This window comes from Caretta caretta, chromosome 4, assembly GCF_965140235.1.
Source record: "Caretta caretta isolate rCarCar2 chromosome 4, rCarCar1.hap1, whole genome shotgun sequence".
NCBI lineage: Eukaryota > Metazoa > Chordata > Testudines > Cheloniidae > Caretta > Caretta caretta.
In genome coordinates, this window is record NC_134209.1 from 53275127 (window position 1) to 53299435 (window position 24309).

The 24309-nt window shown below is 41.1% G+C and overlaps 1 protein-coding gene and 1 long non-coding RNA gene across 2 annotated transcripts in view; both read left to right on the plus strand.

The window, feature by feature from the left end:
• Positions 1–3766, plus strand: part of FAT4 (FAT atypical cadherin 4) — a 224037-nt gene extending 220271 nt beyond the window's left edge. Inside the window, exon 17 of the mRNA XM_048847280.2 lies at positions 422–3766. Within this exon, the coding sequence (XP_048703237.2) occupies positions 422–2295 (1874 nt within the window). The 3' untranslated portion in view covers positions 2296–3766. The remainder of the gene's footprint in view (positions 1–421) is intronic.
• Positions 3767–14830: 11064 nt separating this feature from the next.
• LOC142071752 (uncharacterized) overlaps positions 14831–24309 on the plus strand; it is a 28220-nt gene continuing 18741 nt past the window's right edge. Inside the window, exons 1-2 of the long non-coding RNA XR_012667943.1 lie at positions 14831–14968; positions 19722–19806. This is a non-coding gene — a long non-coding RNA (uncharacterized LOC142071752). The remainder of the gene's footprint in view (positions 14969–19721; positions 19807–24309) is intronic.

Genomic DNA, 24309 nt, shown 5'->3' on the forward strand with positions numbered 1-24309 from the left:
AAAATATTTTTAAAGCTAAAATTATTGGGACACATTATGCCCTCAGTCACACCCCTGCAATGATACTGAAATCAATAAGGTTTCTTGAGTGTAATTAAGAGCATAACTTGGCCTACTAATTTACACTTGCAGGAGACACTGCATACTGATTAAATTGACTTCAGTAAATAAAGATTATTGTATTCTTGGGTTATCCAAAATGCTGCTTTTAATGTTGGTCCTTTACAAAACTACAGGAACAGTTGCATTATAAGGGTTGAGTATGCACTGTATGGAACTTTTCTACAAATCATAGAAATCACCTTGCATATTGTGACTATTCTGTGAGATTCCTTTTTGACACTGAACATTGGAATTTTGTTTTGATTGTGTGGACACTGTCTCTTGAGGTGCCAGAGTGACTGTTGTTCTTTCTCCCTAGGTTTTGATGGCTGTTTTGCCTATGTGAAGTACCGTGGAGAAAGCCTTCCTTTCAGTGGAAAGCACAGCATTGCTACCATATCCAAAACGGACCCCTTTGTGAAGATTGGCTGCCGAGGTCCCAACATTTGTGCCAGCAATCCATGCTGGGGTGAATTAATGTGCATTAACCAGTGGTATGCATATAAATGTGTCCCTCCAGGAGCCTGTGCCTCCAACCCTTGCCAGAATGGTGGCAGCTGTGAACCTGGTGCGCATTCTGGATTTACCTGCAGCTGTCCTGAATCATACACAGGAAGAACATGTGAGACTGTAGTGGCTTGTCTTGGTATCCTGTGTGCCCAGGGGCATGTGTGCAAGGGTGGAATCAATGGAGGACACATATGCGTCCCTCACCCTCACCCGGCTGAGCTCTCTCTGCCACTCTGGGCTGTTCCTGCTATTGTTGGCAGTTGTGCTACAGTTCTTGCCCTGCTTGTCCTTAGCCTGATCCTCTGTAATCAGTGTAGGGGAAAGAAGACAAAAGTGCCAAAGGAGGAGAGGAAAACAAAGGAAAAGAAGAAAAAAGGGAGTGAGAATGTTGCATTTGATGATCCTGACAACATTCCACCCTATGGCGATGACATGACTGTCAGGAAGCAGCCTGAAGGGAACCCTAAACCTGATATAATTGAAAGAGAAAACCCTTACCTCATCTATGATGAGACAGACATACCCCATAATACAGAGACTATACCCAGTGCCCCTCTGGCTTCCCCTGAACCTGAGATAGAGCACTATGACATTGAAAATGCAAGCAGCATTGCTCCTTCAGACGCAGACATCATTCAGCACTACAAGCAGTTCCGGAGTCACACGCCCAAATTCTCTATCCAGAGGCATAGCCCACTAGGCTTTGCAAGGCAGTCCCCAATGCCACTGGGAGCAAGCAGCTTGACTTATCAACCTTCATACAGTCAGGGACTAAGGACAACTTCCTTAAGCCACTCTGCATGCCCTACTCCCAACCCTTTGTCTCGTCACAGCCCTGCTCCATTCTCCAAGTCATCAGCTTTCTACAGAAACAGTCCAGCAAGGGAACTTCATCTGTCAATAAGAGAAGGGAGTCCTTTGGAGATGCACAATGATGTCTGCCAGCCTGGAATTTTTAACTATGCCACTAGACTAGGGAGAAGAAGTAAGAGTCCCCAGACCATGGCAACTCATGGTTCCAGACCAGGAAGTCGCCTAAAGCAACCAATAGGACAGATTCCTCTGGAGACTGCTCCTCCTGTAGGACTCTCTATTGAAGAGGTGGAAAGACTTAACACTCCTCGCCCTAGAAATCCAAGCATCTGTAGTGCTGATCACGGAAGGTCTTCTTCAGAGGAGGACTGCAGAAGGCCACTGTCAAGAACAAGGAATCCAGCTGATGGTATTCCAGCTCCAGAATCATCATCTGATAGTGACTCCCATGAGTCTTTCACTTGCTCAGAAATGGAGTATGATAGAGACAAGCCTATGGTGTACACATCCAGAATACCCAAATTATCTCAAGTCAATGAGTCAGATGCAGATGATGAAGACAATTATGGTGCTAGGCTGAAGCCTAGGAGGTACCCTGGCCGGAGAGCTGAGGGTGGGCCTGTAGGTGCACAAGCAACAACATCTAATATTGCTGAGAACACATTGCCCATAAAGCTTGGACAGCAAACTGGAAATTTCAACTGGGACAACCTTTTGAACTGGGGTCCAGGTTTTGGACATTATGTGGATGTTTTTAAAGATTTGGCATCACTCCCAGAAAAAGCAGCAGCAGCAAACACAAATGAAGAAAGCAAAGGTGGTACAACAAAGCCCGTTTCCAAAGATGGGGAAGCAGAACAATATGTATAGACTTCATATTCTAGCATTGTCAAAATGCAAAATCATGAAACAGTGAAACCATTGTATGGTTGTAGATAAGTGAAAGTCAGCATTTTAAGCCCAGGCCAGTGTGGTTGGAGGAGACTTTTAAAAATAATAACCATTATGCTGCTGAAACAGACTTAAAACATTTTTAATTTAATTATGCTTGGGTGAATTTATTTCTCATGCATGCATTGTATTTTAAAAACGAGACATTCAGCATGCAGCATTTGAAAAGGGTTTCCTATTTACCATTGTTTGGTTTGTGATTTTTAAATTAATAATGTTTTGATCTGAAAATAAGCTCAGATGTTTTTATTGTGGGGAGTGTGTGTATTGTCTACAACTTAATAACTTGTTTTGCAATGCAAGAGTATTGAGGATTTCATTTCCCTTGAGAGACACATGGAAGAAGGAGGGTGAATGAAGGAATTACACTATTAGAGTCTCTCAGAAAATGTACTTACCATATCCTGCAATTCCTCTATGTGTAAACTTTAAGGAAGAAATAAGCTTGAGTAATTGCTAGCAACAGTGCTGTAAGTTTTATCCATACAAGAGGTGCTAGAAGCGGCTCAACCTGTCCAGCACTTTAGGATTTTTTTCATTGACAAAGTTGTGTGAGAGCTTCTGAATCACTATGAAATATTTTGGAGTCTTATGCCCCACCCCTGCACTCCCCCAGTGCTTCCCCTGGCATGAAATTATTGGAAGTTGTCAGATCAAACAGATAGTATAGCCTACAGAGGCTATATAATGGATTGCAACCAGACTAGATACTAGGAGCTCCTGAGTTCTAATTTCAGCTCAGCCGTGGGTCAGATCATTCAATCTCTCAAGTTTCAATTGCCCCATCTGTACAATGGGAGCATGACAATAATAATACTTACTTGCCAGCCTCACAGGGGTGTTGTGAGGATTCATCAGCTAACATCTGTAAAGTGCTTAGATGTCATAAAGCACTCTGATCAGTGTTATAATTATTATTAAAGCACTGCCTAGGCCATGTGACCATTTTCTGCATTACACAAGTTTCTGAGACAGAAACTTTTGAAGAATTATTTATTGTATAAAAAATTATTGCACTCTAGCATTTTGGAGCTGATATGAGAGAAAACTCCTCGCAGATTGACTTACAATAGCTTATTGTTTGTTCCGAATCCCCTAAAATGTGTAGGCTAAATAGAAATTCACAAAACTCTTCATGTGTTCCTGCGGACCTGAAGATCCTATTGTACTGTGTAAAGACTTTTTTTTTACCTAAACTGTGTTTTTGATATCAATATTTTCCTATGCTGAATAGTTTTCTTACTTTCAGGGAAGGTAAGAAAAATACTTTTTTTTTTACATTTGTTACTTATGTAACATCCATATTTTTCACCTTTTGATAAATTTGTAACATACTGTATGCTTTCTACTTGTAAATGCCAATAATAGAATTAAAATATTTATTTAAAAAGTGTAGTGCATATCATTCAAAATACTTCTTATTTGTTACTCTCTTTCTGTTTTCATCCCTTGATATTCTTTTTACCAGTTCCTCCATGGCATATGGTCTTTAAGAACAGTGTTGTTGGCCTCAGACATATGCACAGAGTTCTGTCATGGTGAATGACGTGTTAATTCATCTCCACTAAGTATTGAGCTATTCCTTTTATTCTGCAGTTTTCATATCTGTGGTGTAATGTCAACCAGGGACAGAACCTAAATAATGAGTTAAACTGGCTTTCTATAGGGCTGGTGGGGAATACAGTGAAAAGTGTCACACACATTTGTTGCGTGGAAGAAATTTGTCACAATGTAGTCAGTCAGCACAAGACCTAAGCACCACCTTAAGTCCTGCTTAAGTTTTGTGCTGTGCCTTTTGCAATGGGGTGCATTTCAACCATTGTGAGAGCGATTTGCCTCACATGCCGTTATGACCTTCCGGCATTATAGGAGTGGTATTAATGTTTTTAGACAGGAGAGGCATTCATCTTTTCTAGGGAAATGGAAAGGAGGAAGGGTGGGTATCCTTAAAGCTTGGAGAGAGGTTCAAAAGAATCCTCTCTCCTTGAATAAAAGAAGCTGCTTTCCACCACATATGCATGTACACAGATGTCTATTAATAATTTAATGTCCATTTTACATGGTGGTATACTACTTTGGGGTATATGTGTAATAAATAGTTATATGTCTTTATACACACTCATCCATGATTTCCATCTTCATTCAAGTCCCAACCTTTCTGAAGCGTAGGCAATAGGACTGTAAGAGAAAGAAGAATCTTTGGAGAAGTGTTTTTACTGTGCAGTTTTTATATTTATAAAAGAGTAAATCAAACTTTTGAAAACTACTTACATTTAAGTTAGTGAAGGAGAATATAAGCCATGGAAAACTTAGTGTGAAAGAATATAAGAATATAGAATATAAACCATGGCTGTTAGTGTGAAAGATGAGGTTGGAGTGAATGATTTGTCAGGATGGACTAGTTTTCTCTTTCTTTTCTTTGGAGAACTTACGCAAATGATAAATAGTTACATATAAAGAATAACAGCTAAAGTTTTCGTATGCATTACTGTATTTGTTCTAGATTTATTGGCCATCTTGTGTCTGATCTGACAAAAGAGACTTAACACACTCTTTTGACTAAATACGTTGCTGTTTTCAAGTTGTCACCCAACAATCAGAGCACTCAGCAGAAGATAACAGGCCAGAACAGTACACATTTGTATATAAGTAGTTACATCTGAAATAACAGGAGATCCACAAATGATTTCTCAGTCTGAAAACTTTCTGTAATTAAACATCTGTCAAAAAGCTGCATGTTTGGTTTGAGTATTATCCTCTAATACTGACTGTACCAGATGCAAGCAGTGATTTTAACAACACATGAAAGCATCAGGGAACAAAATCTTTTGAAATTAACACTAAACACATTGAGACCTGCATTATACCAGTTAAAAACTCTGAGATTATCAGTTTATTTTGTTACAGGGAAATAATATACAATGTGGGTTTACTCTAGATTGATGGCATTCTTTTAATGTGGCTTCAGTCTATACATTTGGAGTGCATTAATCTAAGCTCTCTTTTCATATTGTCTGTGATCAATCAAAATATATTTCATTGTTTACTGATTTCTTTGTGATTCCCTGTTTCTGATCCTCAGATAAAAGCAAGAAGATGTTTATGATGCCTCATCCCTCAATAAAATTTCATTCACATAACCAGATATTCTCCCCAAGTCCTAGAGTACACTCAAATCCTCTGATGGAGGAGACTGGAACCCCAAACATACACATATAGACTGCTGAATATTAAAAATAACTTGCATAAGAATAGTTTTTCTGTATGCCCAAGTCCACCAGTCTGAACTGTTAAGATGCAACTCCTTCTGTGGATTTGATTTAACAGGCTGTAGCCAGTCACTTCAGACTGGTGGGCTCAAGATGCAAAAAACATCTTTTAAGGTAAAATTCTGCTTTTTCATGACATGATCACAAATATCCTCATCTCTGAGACAATCACTCTATTTTATTATATAATGTAGAAAACCCATATTGGGCTATATTATGCTACTGATTTATGAGCAGAATTGAACTGATATTACTGGAGAGTTTTGCCTAGAAATCTATAGCACATTGTAGGCAAATCATAGATAATTGAATGGAAACAAAATAATCTCCATCATTGTCCATTCCCCTTCACATCTTAAAAATCCAAAGCCATGATCCTTTAAGCACTTATGTTTGTCAATAACTTTACATCCAGGAGCAATTCCAATGAAATCAATGGGATTAAACCATATGTAAAGTTATGCACTAGCTTACATGCTTGCAGGATTTGGGCCCTGATTACGCCCTATTGATGTCAGTGGAGATTGCTTGCATGTAACTCAGGGTAAAATTGGGCTCCAAATATTCCAGTTAAGAATTATTTTGATCAAAATGAGCTTTTCCCTCAGATGTATTGCTGTAACTCATCTTCTAAATGGCTGAAAATAAAACGTTAAAAATCTTTTTCAAATCATCCATATTCAAAATGACTGTAGCATTAAAATAAGTGATAGTGTAAAGGCAGGGAAATATATATATATATATATATATATATATATATATTCATTTCTTCTAATTGATGGGATGTCACACCGCACATTGTGGAAATACTGTATCTATATTATCCCACCACACATTTCTTGGAATAAAAATTCTGACTGTGAAAAGGCCTTAATATATAACTCCAGGATAAGCCTTCATAGTCTATTCAAAATCAACAGAGATGAGAAAAGCACCACCGAATTTTCCAACACAAAACAAAATGGAAACATTTGTATGTTAGTAGTGCTTACTCCTTAGTTATTCTCACTGAGGTATCAGGGCTTCGTTATCTGTTTCGTTGGTGTTTTCTTTTTCTTTTCCTAGATTCATATAAAGGAAATTCAATGAAGGGAAACCGTTGCCCTTGCTGTTCGTTCTTTGCTCGTGTTATGTTCGTGGTTTCCCTTTTCTCCGAGAGCCCCAGGTAATGCAATACATTCAACAGACTAGATTGTGATTTAGACTATATGCTTGCACAGGAGAGCAATGGGGAGTTTAAGATTATTTTTAATTTTATTAATATTTTTAAATGTTAAAAATCAAAATGAAATATTTTGGAGTGAAAAATATTTTGTTCAACATGAAAAAAAAATTAAAAATTCTTTTGGAAATGCCTATGAACCAAACATCCATTATTCTTGAGAACAGAAGAAATATATACTTGAGAACAGACCATAACTGAAGGTACAGAAGTGAATTCACATCTTGTGCAAGGAGTTCTATGTGTAACCCTTAATAATAATGGCAGGGTTGTATAGGTCCTGCACCTACACATTCCCCTATCAGTGTAAGGAAAGGGATGGGGGGAGAGCATATTGGAGCTCTGCTCTGCTACACCAATTATCCACTGACATGGGGTCCGGTCTGCAAAGCAGAACTGCAAAGCAGCAGTTCTAAGTGACATCAGGGCTGGTGATGGCCCTCAAAATCGTGGAGTTGTATCCAGGTCCTTCCCTGTCCCTCTCCTGCCCTAAATGGAGTTGTGGCGCAGTACAGCATCCAACCCTTAATCCTAATTCTTCTGTAACCAGTACAGCCTTTGGCCTGACCATCAGCTGGTATAAATTGGCATAGCACCATTGACTTTAATGAAGTTATGCCACTTTACACCACTTCAGGAACTGGCTCTTTATTTCTCTCTCTTATGTAGACCTGTTCAGATCTGAAATCAGCTGCAGAGGGGAAAGGCTCCAGCAGCTGAGGGGCTGCAGAACACTACATGGCTAAAAATAGCAGTATAGATGGAGAGGCACATCTTGAGCGAGTAGAGAGCATGTAGGGTATGTACTCAGGTATATACCCAGACCTTTCAGACATGTCTGTACTATACTCAGCTAAACCAGGCCTCACCAACTACACTGCAACTTAAGCCCATGTATGTTTGAGTACCTACTCTACACACAGCTGAACGAAGCATGACATACAGAATTAGCCTTAGATTCAAAACTCATTTGTTTTGTTAAAACATTTGAAGGAATCCCCTCTAATATTCTTTTGGAAAACTACAGAAGATTTTAAAAAAATTCAGCTTCAGATCTGTAGGAGATTAGGCAGAAAAGAGAAATTGGGTTAAGGAGAGAGGTAGGAAAGAAAAGAAAACCGAGGGCAGAAGAAAGTGAACAGGGAGAGAACTATCTCTTCTTCCTCATGCTAATACCTTTTTTCCCCCCTGTTCAACCTTCTACCCTTTCCTATATCCATGTTTACATACATTCAGCAACGGATAACTACTGTTCCCTAGAACTAATTGACCAACCCCTGTTCTCCTGAATTAGTCCTCTACAAGCAGTACTTAGTGTCAATGACTGACAGCCTGGGCTGCTTCTGGAGATGTCAGTTAACACAATATTCCTCTCCTTGGAGTTTAGAAACTTCAGATACTTGTATTTGATTAGATTACACTGTATCTTTTATGAACCCCATCTTTCTTGTCATTTGGCCAAGCTATATATATTTAGGGTTTTTTTATATTTCCTAAACATTTATCATTTTTTTTCTGGATCCTCTCCAAGTTTTATCATCTACAGTACTAATATTCATGTGTCTAGCGCGAAATACAATATTGTAAAGTTAGTTTGTGTGTGTGTGTGTACCTTCCTCTTGGAAGTAGGTCTTTGCAAAGAGAAGAATCTCTACAAAATCTCTCTCCAGTTTTAGGGTAATGTGTTCATTTAGGACCCTGCACAAAAATAAAATAGATTTACACAGGAGCATTTAAAAATATAATGTCAAAGAGATGGGCATCCTGGAAACACAAAACCACAGCAGATTTTGATTGACTGCATTCTACACTGAAGGGATAATATTGAAAAGGGAGGCTGCCATCTGATGATGAAAATCTTCTGCCATTTAGCTTACTAAAATGAAACCTACTAAAGAGAGATTATACAGTGTGTCAAACCCCCTGGACAGATTGTCAAATCCCAGTCCCCTATTTTGGATTCACCTCTGAGAGGGACTGAGGCCCCTCGTCCTTCATTTTCATTTCAAAATCTGTAGCTGGGAACAGACAAGGAAGTGCAGTACAAACAGGCATCCCAACGAACCACACAAAGAGCCCAGTGCCCATCCGAAAGAGCCCACACAAAGAGCCTCAGTGACATCACTAAAACCCTTTTCAACATTCCCACATGAATAAATGTTTTCTTTTCACTTGCAGGCTGTCAGCTGGGAGAAGGAAACCACTTGGAACACTGGCTGATCTGCGTTGAGATCACTCAGCATGTGGTTCCTGGGGCACATTTGGGACTTGGGGGCACATGCAGTTTTTATAGCGTTCACTAGTGTGACTAGAACTCCTCATGCATTGTTTAGACCCAGGCAAAGCTAATGGGGTGCTATTTATCCACCTGATGCCTGGTACACATAAGGCAACACTGTGTTCTGCCATTGCTTTGTGGTTATTATGAACTAGGTTGTGGCTTAGCCTTATTCAGCTGTGGATGGGTAATAAAACTCCTCACACCCCTATATGGACTACCTGGTTTTCTGCTTCCAGCAAAAGGCAGAAACAGGCTATGTAAAACTGCTGCTTCCCTCTCCCTCACATAAGTGGGAAAGGGAGTGGGTGGCAAATGTGGTATTAGGGGCTGTGCAGCTTAGTGCTGGGCTTCCAGACAGAGTGTGTGGGGTGAAGAATGGGTAGACATGGCTTGGCCCTGCTGCACTGGCCAGCACAGCTGAGCTGTGGGTGCAGGAGAAGTAATCTGTTACTAGCAGTAGAGAAATTTTGCATACAAAGATGGGGAATTGGGAAACAAATCTTCTCCCCCATATTAATGTGAGACAACCCCAAGCTCTTGTACACAAGATCCTCCACCAAGTTTTCCACGTTGTCCTTTCCCAGATTTCCACTGTGCCTGTTCCCCTCCCAGCATCCCAGTTTCCCCCTCTTCTTAAAATATCTCAGCTTCCCTCCCAAATGACATCTGTCTCTGTCCTCAATTCACATGATTCCCTTTTCTGTAGTCTTCCCCTCATCTGTTATTCCTCTTCCTAGCCTTTCTCTGTCTCCAAGGCTTCCCCCAGTCTCTCTTGCCCCTACAACTTTCTCCTGACTTTCCCTGTTTGTACCCAGGTTCCCCCTATCTTTCATCCATTTCCACCAACTATCACCCCCCACCAAGTGTCCCTCCACCCCCATAATTTCCTCTCTCCCCCTGGATCTTCAGGTTTCCTCTGTCAACACCAAGAACCTGTCAGATGAGAGGCCAGTTGCTAGAATTTGTGCTGCGTGGTCACCTCTGCTCCCCACTCTCAGACCCTCTGAGCGAGGAGGAGATGGAGAGCAGAGCAGGGTGGGAGTGGACCTGCTGCACAGATGAGCCCACTTCAGCCTCTCCAGTCTGCCCAGCACGAAGACACAACAGGCGAGAATACTGCTGACCTTAGTTGCTCAACAGCAGAAAGGAGAGCTGGCCGAGCACTGCTGCTTGAAGGACCAGCCTCACTCTGCTTTCCTGTGCCTCCTTACTTAGCCAGCCAAAAGCTGAGAGGAGAAAGTCAGTGTCCCCCTGTTCTCCAGATGAAAGCTGCCCCTCCCATCTCATTATGCTGATGGTAGCTGGTAAGGGCCAGTAGCAAAATATTTCCCTTAGGAGCAGCCGAGAAAGACTTGTAACTTACAAAGTTTCTCCCTGCGGCAGCACAGCCATGCCCTGCCTTTTACACAGGTTGTGCCCTGTAGCACAATCTATCCCTGTTGATTTAGTGTGGATAAAATACCCAGCACTGGACATAGAAATAAAGCCAGTTCCCACCCTGAAGAGCCTCACATTTTAAAAATGGAAGCGCAAAAGATGGATTGATGGGAGATCCAGAGCTGGAGATGACTTAATGGAGTTTGATTTCAGAGTGATAGCCATGTTAGTCTGTATCAGCAAAAACAATGAGGAGTCCTTGTGGCACCTTAGAGACTAACAAATTTATTTGGGCATAAGCTTTCGTGGGCTAGATGCATGGAGTGAAAATACAGGAGGAGGTATAAATACATGAAAGGATGGGGATTGCTTTACCAAGTGTGAGGTCAGTCTAAAGAGATAAATCAACAGCAGGATACCAAGAGAGGAAAAATACCTTTTGAAGTGGTAAGAGAGTGGCCCATTATAGACAGTTGACAAGAAGGTGTGAGTAACAGTAGGGAGAAATTAGTATTGGGGAAGTTAAGTTTAGGTTAAAGCTTGGTGGTGGTGATGTTGGCAGCAGCTTGGTGAACTGTGATGAGGAGGGCCATACTAACCGTAGGGGGCAGCATGATGGCCGTGACATTTTCATTTTCTTAGCCTAAATACATGACACTGAATTGTGATGATGCAACATCATGACGCAGAGTAATACAGCATAAGGTCATTGCAGTGCCTTCTTGTGTGGCTTTTTGCAATACCAATAGGTACTAACTGAATCTCCGGCTTTTCACCTTTCAGAAGACTGGTCTCCAGTTTTTCATTTACGGGCAGTATGTAAGTTGAGGAATTTCATATCCTTTTCCAATAAACCCACAGAGTTCTGGATAGTAATGGAGTGAGGAGTTCTCTCCACTCTGACTTCAGTTTTTTGAGAAAAGGACCGCACACTTTTAAATGGATGGATTAGTCAGTAAACACCATGCTGCCTCTTCCGCAGCACAGACCAATGGTTTTGATAGAGGGGGCTCAAGAACATCTAGGGGGGAGAGAAACTTATTTCAGAAAAATGAGTGTAAGCGATCACGCTGTAGCAACGCTGCAAGGTTGTGCGTAGTTCTGAGGCTACCAGAGGGGGGAAAGAATGGACAGTTCTAATATTGAAGCCGGTTTTTTATTTTCCTGTATTTTCAGTCCTTTTGAAGGAAGCATTTTCAGGGAGAAATGAGAACTGTCAGAAAAAGAAAATCAAGGAGAAAGGCACAGGCCAATTAAAAGCTGAAATGACTACGGTTTTTCCAGTCTTCTGTCTGAGCCACCTAGCACAACACAATGTAAGATATTGCAGTGAACTCACATCTTGTGCCAAGCTTTAGTGTTAGGTTTCTGGAGAAGGCAGGGAAATAGGGACTGAAATCATAAAGCACTAGTGTCTGATAAGCAGAAATGATAGTTGTGTGGAGAGAAGTGGCAGATTTACAACCAAGAAGCAGATGAGAAGTCGAGATCCAGAAGCGGAGGAGGAGAGGGAAATGGGATGATATGGGGGGATCCTGCCAGTACATTTACACAAGGACCTCCACTTACATTCCACACTGTCATCTCACAATCAGTACACTGAAGGACAAGTGTAAGGTCTGTAAGAGGTAATTTCTTGCTTAGCCTTGATTTCCTATTACTATAAAACCATGCCAGGAATTGTTGCTCTAAATGAGGTTGGCAACACACACACACATCACCACACTTTCCAGTTCACTAATACTTGCTCAGTGCTAATTCCCATTACTTTTACACACACACACACAGGCACAAATGCACTCTATTTCAGAGTGGCATATAATGTCTTACAGATTCTTTCCCTGTTTGCAAGGCTGCATGAATGGAAAGCTGCAGTTGGAAAATAGGTTGGCAAAACAAAAGTGACTAAGGAGTTTGCAATCTTGTGCATATTCCTCAAATAGTAAGGTGCTGTGCAGGACCCTTTAGACAAGCAGTAAGTAGAAAAAAGCAGTTCCTCTCCTTATCTCTGCTGGGTTATTTACCCTTGCAGCCAGATTCTGACCTTTGGTAATTAGTAAGTATTATTTATGTCCTATCTTGTGCAATCAACTAGAATAGCAAATATAAGAAAAAAATATGAAAATAAAATAAAAATGCTGCATTACAAAAAGTACTTTGTTTAGTCATTTTGAAAAGTGTAGCTTAGTTTTAATTACCTAGAATACTTCTTAGTATACTGCTAAATGTGCTATATTGTAAATTTTCTATAAGTAATAACTTATATTAAAACTTACATTACTTAATGATTAATTAACTCTTATTCATGTGTCTTTATAAAGTGCTCCATAAACTTTTGCTAAGAGATGAGACCATCATTTTTAAAATAATGGTCAGGGTGAGAATTATTTGGTTTGCAGATTAACAGAGTGCGAATTAGAGATGTCCAGCTATACTTTGAGAATGGTTGATTTAAAATAATTGCTGGCAAATCTAGAACAAATAAGAGGAAATATTTGTACATACAGTATTGAGTCAATCTGGGGAATTCATTACCACCAGCCATCATCAAGACTGCATGGATGTAAAATAGGGTCGGATAAGTATTACGACCAAGAATAACATTTGTAGTTATGCATGCCAAGATAACAGCAATCAAATCTCTTTCTTCAAGATCTAAACTAATCTCAGGGTCCAGGAAAGAATTTCCCTCTATGTATAGCATTTCAAAATTGCATTATCAATTGTCAGCCAATTAAATATAGTGACAAAAGCCAGAGGCAGGATATTAGATTTGTTAAACAATGAGCTGTGCTGGTATGGTAAATCTTATATTCTTATGACTTTGTGATGTTTAATATTACTTTATATATCATATGCACATCCAATCATAGACTCTAAACAAAGGAGACACTGTTGTTGCCTCAGTACTGACTTAAACAGAGTTCATAATTCATCTGTGGACTTAATGCTAAATGGAATATTTGACAGTGCAAATGCTTTGTCAACATCACGTGACTCCACATTTCAAACTGGACCCATATCTCTGTGTAATGCAGACACTTATCAATAAAAGGAGAGTCAAGTACACAAAAGCAATGCAATGTCATCCACCTCACCATCCCCCTTTTTTTCTTCCTCCTTGTTCCCACATTATCATAACAGATCCTTAGCAAGTATATTATAAAACATGGATTCTTCTTCGAGTAATGGTCCCTATATGTATTCGTCATATGGGTGCGCATGCGCGCCATGTGCCTGAATCTGGAAGCGTCTGTGCGTAGTGGGTAGTGGGTCTCCTCATGCTTCCAGCCGAGGTCATAAAAGGTAGTGAGGGTTGATGAGTCTCCAGTTCCCACTTATCGCCGTATAGCCTGAGTTGGAAACCCTGTTCTTTTGTGCTCTTAGTTTTGTAAGAGAATGACTCATTTCAGCTTTGTTGTAAATAGTTGTATATAGTTTCTCTACTGACTTCAAAGCTAAGAAAATTCCTGGCAATAATATCATAGAGGGGCAATAAAATAAGGTATTTTGTACCAATGACAGCAGGAGCTATTACAGCAATCTGTTAACACTCCTCTCCTTCATTTAGGGAACTAACAGAGCATATGGTTGCCCCTTACCAAGAATAAAGCAGCGCTATCAAGATGGAACCATATGATTGTAGACAACTTCTGTTGTTACAAGCCTGTAAAACCTAAGCACAAGTACCCAGCTAAGGCAAAATTGTCATCCTATCATTTGAGTTGCTCAATACCCACCTTTAATTAGAAAGCATGTATGTTGCCGGACAAAAAGCTACATTTACGGTTAGCTGAGATTGAGAGTATTTATCAGTAATTTTTGAGTTAAAGTCCTTACAACAACGTTATAACAAGCAGAAACACAATCAGTACCATGCCAGGGGATTCAGAGTGAAGGATAAACTTACAGGTACACCAAAACATTCATTTGATCATAAAAAATTCACAGGTAAGGTATCCAAACTACGTTAGTTCTGACCTCATCGTGGAAAAAAACAGAAACTCAGATTACCTTATCCATAACAGTTTTATTTTATCAGTACCCACAGAATCTGCAACGTTTTATTCTTAATCATATAATGGATGTGTTAACTCTGTCCTTCCCCACAGAAGTTCACAGAACATGGGAACAGATTCCTGGTTTGACGAACAGGACACTGAAGGCTGTAATTATTCCCCACTGCTCATTAGGACTTGAGCCTGTGAAGTGCCAAATGGGCTCAAAATGTCACATTAAGCTCTCAGCAGCCTCCAACACTGGGAGCCAGATTTCATTATGGCAGCCAGCGATCCAAGTCTCATTACATACACAGCGTGCCTGCAGTGGAGACATGAAACCATTCAGAAACCAGTGCTCTGGAAGACACATTTTAATGCTCTAGCTGCAAACTGCAGACTTTCAGGGAGAAAATATCTCACCATGCAAAGAGACAGAGATGAGGTAGGCTTGTTAATAGAACAGAATTAAGACCATTTTGATATCTGAACTGTGAATGTACATACTTTCAAATCTTTGGATTTCTTATCATTTTAGTTTTAACTCTGAATCAGCTATTCTGTCACAGCTTCTGGGAGTGACACGTCAATATGGCTACCAAAGAGCCTAGTAAGGATTGTAGGACAGAGAGGTGTGGGTTTGAGAATAAGCCTGCTATGTTTTCAGGAGCTGAGTATCCTGCCCCCCTCCCCCACCCCTAGATGGCTAGCCTTCCAAGGCAATGAGACAAGTATCATTTGTGCCTGGGCTGGTTGCATGACATTATGAGCAGAGTTATATTTTAAGATAGGCACTTCCCAGCACTGTGGTTGGTATCTGTGTCTCCAGCTATGTTTGTCGCTTCTACCCTGTTTCTTATTGTTTACAGCTTTATTAATCCTGAGCGCTTTGCTACCTGAACCACATGAGGGAGGTCAAGAGGATTCCTGTTAGCTGGCTGTATTTGTAACTCGTTGTTTATGATTCGCCATATTTTTGGATTACTTTAAGCTATAAATACTTTGGCCTTGCTTTTCCTATTGTTGGTAGGATTGTTTCCTGGCCTGATTTTGGTCACCTGACTTGCAAAGTTTTCTGAATATTGTGGTGCTTGTTCACTTGCTTTTAGCATTATGTCTCTGCCTCAGGAGGTTTTGTATTTTGCTACTCTGCAGATTGCAGTGTATGTGGAACTCTTCAACCACACAGTGTTCAACAAAGATTATGGTCAGTAGGTCCCTTCCTAATAATTACTGTGGGTACAGTTACTGAATAATTGCATCTGACAAGTTTTCTGTGGCTTCGTCAAAGTTTCCTTTGCCTCCTGATTTTTGGTTGCTTCTGTTTTGACTTAAAGGTGTCCCTGGATGTTTGTCAGGGGATACGAACTTGGATATTTGTTGTGCTTTAAATGGCATTCAATACTCTGAAGGAAAAAATGGAATATGACAAACTCATAATTTTCAGAGATTTTTCTCTTTGTAACCATGAAATAGTTAGACTTGTATTTGTCTAATTGTTCTGGTGGTATATCCCTTTTCTGTGGAATTTTCCTGGAGTTAGTTTGTGAAAGTTTTTAAGTTTGGGGTTTTTTTTTTTTACATTGGTAGGTGAATATTATTACTTTGGAAAGGGTACTAGCTAGATAGCCTTTCTACATGAAGAACTGTATATACCTACAGAAAAGATACAGTTGAGGCCTGAGTTGGGCGAGCTTTCCCACTCAGTCTCATCTATATTTCTGCTCTGAAAGCACCACCACTTTGTTTATGATAGAGCAACAGAGTGGTTAATAAATATCTGGAAAAATAGAAGGTAGGAAAAAATATGGTTAAAGTTCACCTAAAATATGCAACAAGTTATGAGACTTAAGTCTGCCCTTTAGTGCTGTGTTTCTAAAAAGTATAAATTGTACAGGCTCATGGGCTTCCTTCACTTCATTCCATTTTCATTACTAAATTATTAGGGCTGGATTCTTATGTAGTGTAAATCAGCATAGCTCCTTTGAAGATAATGGAGCTATCCTGTTTTACACCGGCTGAGTATCTGACTCTTAGTGTTTATCTATTAAGAAAAATCACATTCTCAATAAGGAAGCTCTTAAAACATCTATCAGTAAATGTCTAACTCCACAATTACACACATAGAGTTCTGAACTGGCCTATTCGTAAACGGCATCGGCCAAAATCTGATGTTCTTATTTTAGGTCTTTCTGTTCACCTGTCTCCAGTGGTCTGACAAGGACTGAGAAAGCAGCTGCACAAAATATTGACTCAGTACATAAACTTTAAGACTATATCAGCAATTGATTCTTACTTCCCATATTAATAACTACATGGAAGAGCCAGAGTTTACATACTACAGGCATTCCCCTGAAAATTAACTAGTTCCATTATCAATGCACAATATGCACCTTTAACCTCAGTTATTAGACATACTATATGTCTGTCAGTAGTGATTTGAACTCCTGTAGATAGGGAAAGCAAATACAAACACACCAGGAAGTTGCTCCAAGTCTTCAATGGTTACCTGTTGTATTTCAGAACTGATGATTTCAGAAAGCCTTGAATTACAACACTGAAAGTTCATCTGTGCCTTTTAAGGCAACATGTTTGGGGCAGTAAAGAGTTGCACTACCCTAGTGTAACCCACATATCTCCTGGGTGTGGTGTTCTGTCCCCCCTTGTGGCACCAAGACAATTTGAGATTAATGAGTCTGTTACAGCCTTAGCTAAGGACCATGTGGCTTTTAGCTCATGCAGTTGAGGCTCATGCATTTAGCTTCCAGGTTTGATCCTACCCGCTGATAACTGGGGTCTGTCAGTATTACATTAGCACAAGGTCTAATGACTATGGCCATGTTCTCAGCTTCCCTATCCCATTTGAAGAAATTAACAACACTGTAGACACTTACACAGTCCTTGTGCTCAGCACAAGAGGGCTCCTTGTATCTTGCCGGGGTCTAGACTAGATGACCTCTCAAGGTCCCTTCTAGTCCTGTGATTCTATGATTCTATCCCCTGCCCTAGAGAACCTACACAGTGATTGGTCACAGCCTGGCCATAAAGATCAGAATTAATTTAATAAAGAAGTAGTAACTTTATAGATTACATTAGCATTTACTAAAGCTTCCAAAGTGCCATGTCTCCATGCATGCACTGGGTCTTGTGTAAAATTTGGGGTGGATCGCTTGGGGACGACTTCTATAGTTGTTCCAAAAACTAGGCGTTAGATTCTGAACTGACCTATGCACCAAGGGATTCACGTTGCAGATACGGTCCTTGCTTTAGAAGTTAGTGAGTGGGTGAGGATGAGTGGTGGGTAATCATGTCAGGAGAGATTTTCAAAGGCACAAATGGAAATTAAGTACTTAAATCTATTGAAAGTCAATGCAAGTTATACAGACATTCCGAGCATTCATAGCTATGCTTCAGAAATATTTGTTACCATTACTTAATAGATGCCAACAGGGCTATATATGAAAAAATGACCAATTTCTGATCTCACATTTGTTACACTGACTAGAATGGAGTTACCATATTCCTTATTTACACGAGTGGAACTGAAACTGGATGCAGGCCTCCAAGCAAGGGGGCTTATTAGTGAACTGAATGCATTTTTTGTTATACTCTGCGTAACTAACCAGGGGGCCGGTTTCCAATCAGAAATATTTCTCTATCTTTTACAACTTTCACTAAAAACATAATTTGAAAATACGCAAGATTCTTGACAAGGTGAGGGACACAATGGTTTAGGAAAAATGCAGCTTAAGCCTTTGGGGTCTGATTCTTCTCTGATATACCTCCTTTTTATACCACCATAACTCCACTGATGGAGAATCAGTCCTTACTTTACATTCTCTGCACCTACAGCTGAAGGACATCTGTTAAGGCACAAGATTCTAAACAAATAAGACATTCATGTAAATAACATTATATACATTACCTAACATGATAAACGTTATGGAAATGTCTAAGTAGTTGTGCATCTTTTCTGTGGTGGCTGGATGGATGTTCCTAGAAAAGTAGCAGGAAACCTGATATGTTCAAGGGCTTCTTTACATTGTTATAAATTCTAAGAACACTATGGATTTTTTTTTTTTAAGTTTCTCCATCACAGCCTTTACCATCTTAATTGTCATGGTGTAATTCCCCTTTGTTTTGGTTGTTCCTGCTTACTGAAGTTTAAAAAGTTATTTGATTGGTCGCATACAACTTCTGTATGACCTCAAATACCAGACAAAACACACATGGAAGAAAGAATTGATTGTCCACTTTTGAAAAGACACCAGTGTTCAGCAGTGAGCACTGGCAGTTTTCTTTCCTTTTCTTTCTTTGAGACCTAATTTGGTGCATACCAGATTCAACCTCTGCACTGCTCTGTTTTTCTTTTTACTTCATCTCAGGCACGGTCTCGTTATGATATGCGACGGACTGTACATCCGTAGACACAGGCAGTACAATTCCCTTTTCAGAAGACGCAGATTACCCAAATAAGTATACTAATAAGGCTATGCAGATTCCATGGCCAGTGAATGAATCAGAGCCAATTTCACGGTCACAGGATCATTAAAAGCAACAGCTTCTGGGTTTTCACAGCCAGCATTGAGCTCTGAGGGTGTGAAAGAGCAGACGGCTCCATATTTCCACAGCTGCAGCCTTCAGAAAAGATGCTGTACCATTCTTTTTTCTTGCTACAGAAAAACATCCCAAAGTGACCTAGATTTCCAGGGTCCCTGTTGCTTGATGATAACAATCTCGTGACTAGACACGGGCAACATGCAAAGAGTGCCCACTGAGCAAATTCCCTTTTATTAGAGGAAAAAAAGTTCTCTACATTTGCCAGACTTAAAAGCCAATGTAGCAAGCTTAGTCAGAGGGGCAGAAATAAGCATTTTTAGCCATGAAATAAGAAATAAATCAAACTATTAACCTATTGGTGGCTGGATGTTTGTTTCATGACTGTTTAGTCACTCAGTCTCCACACTGCTAGTCACTTCTCTCTTCCTTGCTAAACTTTTGATATTCCCTCCTCTACCTCCCCCCGCCTGCCCCAAACATCTCTAAAGATTGTTGTCTGGGGAAACACTATGGTAGGACACATACTCTCCACTTTCTTTCCCAGCCGGTAAGACACCATAGCAAGGGAGCCCTGACAGTGTTGCTTTCAATGTGTTTGGTTCCCAGTGCTCACCCTGTCTTCTCTTTGTCTTTTTTAGGCAAATTATCCCCGAACAGAAGCACCAAGGATTAAAGCTAAAGCAAAAGAATGTGCAGGTGTAAAACTGACTCAGTCTCTCCTGGGTAGGTGGGGAATGGAGGGTTTAGTGTTGGCATGGAGTGTGAAGTGAGCATTGTTAATTGTTTATACAAAGTCAAAGCATCTACAAAGTGTCCCCAGTCTGTGGCTGTTTAAACTTCCATGCATTGTGCAAGGCCTTCCATGCTACTGCCCAGGGTAACCGCCCTTTAGAGGCATTAGCTTGATGATTACTTCTGTTTGTCATCAGAGCTGCCTGTAGTCTGGGACTCCTCTGGTGAGACTCGCTGAGCAGCAAACTCTAATTTAGGGCTGCATTCTAACACCCTTGTTCATTTTGAGTAGGCCCTTAGCTCCACAAACAGTTGCATGTATTCCAATAGGACTATTCAAGGTGAGTATAGCAGAACCTGGAACACTGTGCGATCTTGGACATTAGCTGTAGTCCCAGAACCCGGGTTAGTGGTTCTGCCACTGAAAATTAGTGCATTGGCTGGAGGCATCACATGAAACAGAGAGTCTGAAAATGAGAACAAAGTTCATTTTGACCACTTCTACATTGTCTCTCAGTAAAGTCTGTTTCTCTTTGTAATTCATTAGGTAAGGAACATACATTGCCTACCCCATATATCGCTGGGGCTCCATTCCCTCTCTCCAGGTTATTCCCATAGGGAAGTGGAATTCTTGGAGCTCTTCTATCAGGGTGGCCTTCCCTCGGGGAGGAGGTCGAAAGCTGCACCCTCTAAACCTGTGGATCTCAACTGATCTGACAAAGGGAAGGGGCCCGTGTCCTTGGAAGTCCACTTGGATGCATTTGAGTCCTAGTCTTATTCTTTGGCACACAGGAGTCTATGTGAAACTCACCTCTCTCATACTTGCTTTCTCATTTTTATTTATTACATATCCATAGGTGAGCATGGCATTTGAAAGACAAGTAAAAACATGCTCCTAAACCTAACTATTGCTCACAATCCAGGTTAGCAATGCCAGAATGAGTGACAATAGGAGACAACAGCATGGATACAGGAGGGAGGAGATTTACACAGAATAAGACCACAAAGCTACTTGACTCTCAAATACTCAGAGACACACATGCATGCACACAAACACACCCCAGAAACCTTGTTCAGTACAAGATCCTGATACAACTTTTTTATTCTGAATGCTTCCTGCTGTTCTTTTGGCTCCCAAGCTAAGAGCTACAGTATGTGTGTTTCCTTTTGCCTTGGCAATGCTCTTACTACATTATTTTATTGGCTCATTCAGTCTCACAGTGAAGAATGGGCCTTCCAGGTGAATGATAGAAAGCTTATGAGCTCTAAGAGTGGTGTTCTCTGCAGGTCCAGCTCTGATCACAGATGACCCATGTTTTGGAAAGGCTTTTCTTTTTATCATAAACATCATCATTCATCATAAACTGTAACACTTTAGAATTATTTATTGTCATTTATTTTGCACTCAGTTATAAGGCATCCATCATCATGGAGACTCTGGCGGCATAGAATCATGGAATATCAGGGTTGGCAGGGACCTCAGGAGTCATCTAGTCCAACCCCCTGCTCAAAGCAGGACCAATCCCCAACTAAATTATCCCAGCCAGGGCTTTGTCAAACCTGAGCTTAAAAATATCTAAGGAAGGAGATTCCACCACCTCCCTAGGTAACGCATTCCAGTGCTTCACCACTCTCCTAGTGAAAAAGTTTTTCCTAATATCCAACCTAAACCTCCCCCACAGCAACTTGAAACCATTACTCCTTATTCTGTCATCTGCTACCACTGAGAACAGTCTAGATCCATCCTCTTTGGAACCCCCTTTCAGGTAGTAGTTGAAAGCAGCTATCAAATCCCTCCTCATTCTTCTCTTCCGCAGACTAAACAATCCCAGTTCCCTCAGCCTCTCCTCATAAGTCATGTGTTCCAGTCCCCTAATCATTTTTGTTGCCCTCCGCTGGACGTTTTCCAATTTTTTCCACATCCTTCTTGTAGTGTGGGGCCCAAAACTGGACACAGTACTCCAGATGAGACCTCACCAATATTGAATAGAGGGGAACGATCACGTCGCTCGATCTGCTGGCAACGCCCCTACTTACACATCCCAAAATGCCATTGGCCTTCTTGGCAACAAAGGCACACTGTTGACTCATATCCAGCTTCTCACCCACTGTAACCCCTAGGTCCTTTTCTGCAGAACTGCTGCCGAGCCATTCGGTCCCTAGTCTGTAGCGGAGCATGGGATTCTTCCATCCTAAGTGCAGGACTCTGCACTTGTCCTTGTTGAACCTCATCAGATTTCTTTTGGCCCAATCCTCCAATTTGTCTAGGGCCCTCTGTATCATATCCCTACCCTCCAGCGTATCTACTTCTCTTCCCAGTTTAGTGTCATCTGCAAACTTGCTGATGGTGCAGTCCATGCCATTCTCCAGATCATTTATGAAGATATTGAACAAAACCGTCCCCAGGACCAACCCTTGGGGCACTCCACTTGATACCGGCTGCAACAAGACATGGAGCCATTGATCACTACCCGTTGAGCCCGACAATCTAGCCAGCTTTCTATCCGCCTTATAGTTCATTTATCCAGCCCATACTTCTTTAACTTGCTGGCAAGAATACTGTGGGAGACCGTGTCAAAAGCTTTGCTGAAGTCAAGGAACAACATATCCACTGCTTTCCCCTCATCCACAGAGCCAGTTATCCGTCATAGAAGGCAATTAGATTAGTCAGGCATGACTTGCCCTTGTGGATCCATGCTGACTGTTCCTGATCACTTTCCTCTCTAAGTGCTTCAGAATTGATTCCTTGAGGACCTGCTCCATGATTTTTCCAGGGACTGAAGTGAGGCTGACTGGCCTGTAGTTCCCCGGATCCTCCTTCTTCCCTTTTTTAAAGATGGGCACTACATTAGCCTTTATCCAGTCATCCGGGACCTCCCCCGATCGCCATGAGTTTTCAAAGATAATGTCCAATGGCTCTGCAATCACATCTGCCAACTCCTTTAGCACTCTCTGATGCAGTGCATCCAGCCCCATGGACTTGTGCTCATCCAGCTTTTCTAAATAGTCCCGAACCACTTCTTTCTCCACAGAGGGCTGGTCACCTCCTCCCCATGCTGTGCTGCCCAGTGCAGTAGTTTGGGAGCTGACCTTGTTCGTGAAGACAGAGGCAAAAAAAGCATTGAGTACATTAGCTTTTTCCACATCTTCTGTCACTAGGTTGCTTCCCTCATTCAGTAAGGGGCCCACACTTTCCTTGACTTTCTTCTTGTTGCTAACATACCTGAAGAAACCCTTCTTGTTACTCTTAACATCTCTTGCTAGCTCCAACTCCAAGTGTGATTTGGCCTTCCTGATTTCACCCCTCCATACCTGAGCAATATTTTTTTACTCTTCCCTGGTCATTTGTCCAATCTTCCACTTCTTGTAAGCTTCTTTTTTGTGTTTAAGATCAGCAAGGATTTCACGGTTAAGCCAAGCTGATCGCCTGCCATATTTACTGTTCTTTTTGCATATTGGGATGGTTTGTTCCTGTAACCTCAATAAGGATTCTTTAAAATACAGCCAGCTCTCCTTTCCCCCTCATGTTATTCTCCCAGAGGATCCTGCCTATCAGTTCCCTGAGGGAGTCAAAGTCTGCTTTTCTGAAGTCCAGGGTCCGTATTCTGCTGCTCTCCTTTCTTCCTTGTATCAGGATCCTGAACTGGACCATCTCATGGTCACTACCTCCCAGGTTCCCATCCACTTTTGCTTCCTCTACCAATTCTTCCCAGTTTGTGAGCATCAGGTCAAGAAGAGCTCTGCCCCTAGTTGATTCCTCCACCACTTGCACCAGGAAATTGTCCCCTACACTTTCCAAAAACTTCCTGGATTGTCTGTGCACCGCTGTATTGCTCTCCCAGCAGATATCAGGGTGATTGAAGTCTCTGATGAGAACCAGGTCCTGCGATCTAGTAACTTCCGTTAGTTGCCGGAAGAAAGCCTCGTCCACCTCATCCCCCTGGTCCGGTGGTCTATAGCAGACTCCACCATGACATCACCCTTGTTGCTCACGCTTCTAAACTTAATCCAGAGACTGTCAGGTTTTTCCGCAGTTTCATACCAGAGCTCTGAGCAGTCATACTGCTCTCTTACATACAATGCAACTCCCCCACCTTTTCTGCCCTGCATGTCCTTCCTGCACAACATTAAATTGCTGTGTAGCAATTAGGAAGGATTTCAAGTCATTGAGTCACTTTTGTTCATAATGTTTGTGTGCTTCAAGCATGTATGCATTTCGGGTATTTGCTGATTTCAGTTTTAATGCTTCCACCAGGTCTGTGCTAGAAGATACACCATTCACAGAAAGTGCCTGTTTCTTCTAATTTCTCAGTCATTTTGCAGAACTGGCTGGTCCATTTCTTTTCCTTTGTGTAATCTTTTTCATCTGCCTGTACTTCTTTCTGACAGCGGTTATACACAGGGCATTTGCCAGTGTGACAGAGCACATGGATAGAGGTTATGTATACAAAATGGATAGGGAAGGACTTTTATTTTTTAATCATAGCCAATCAT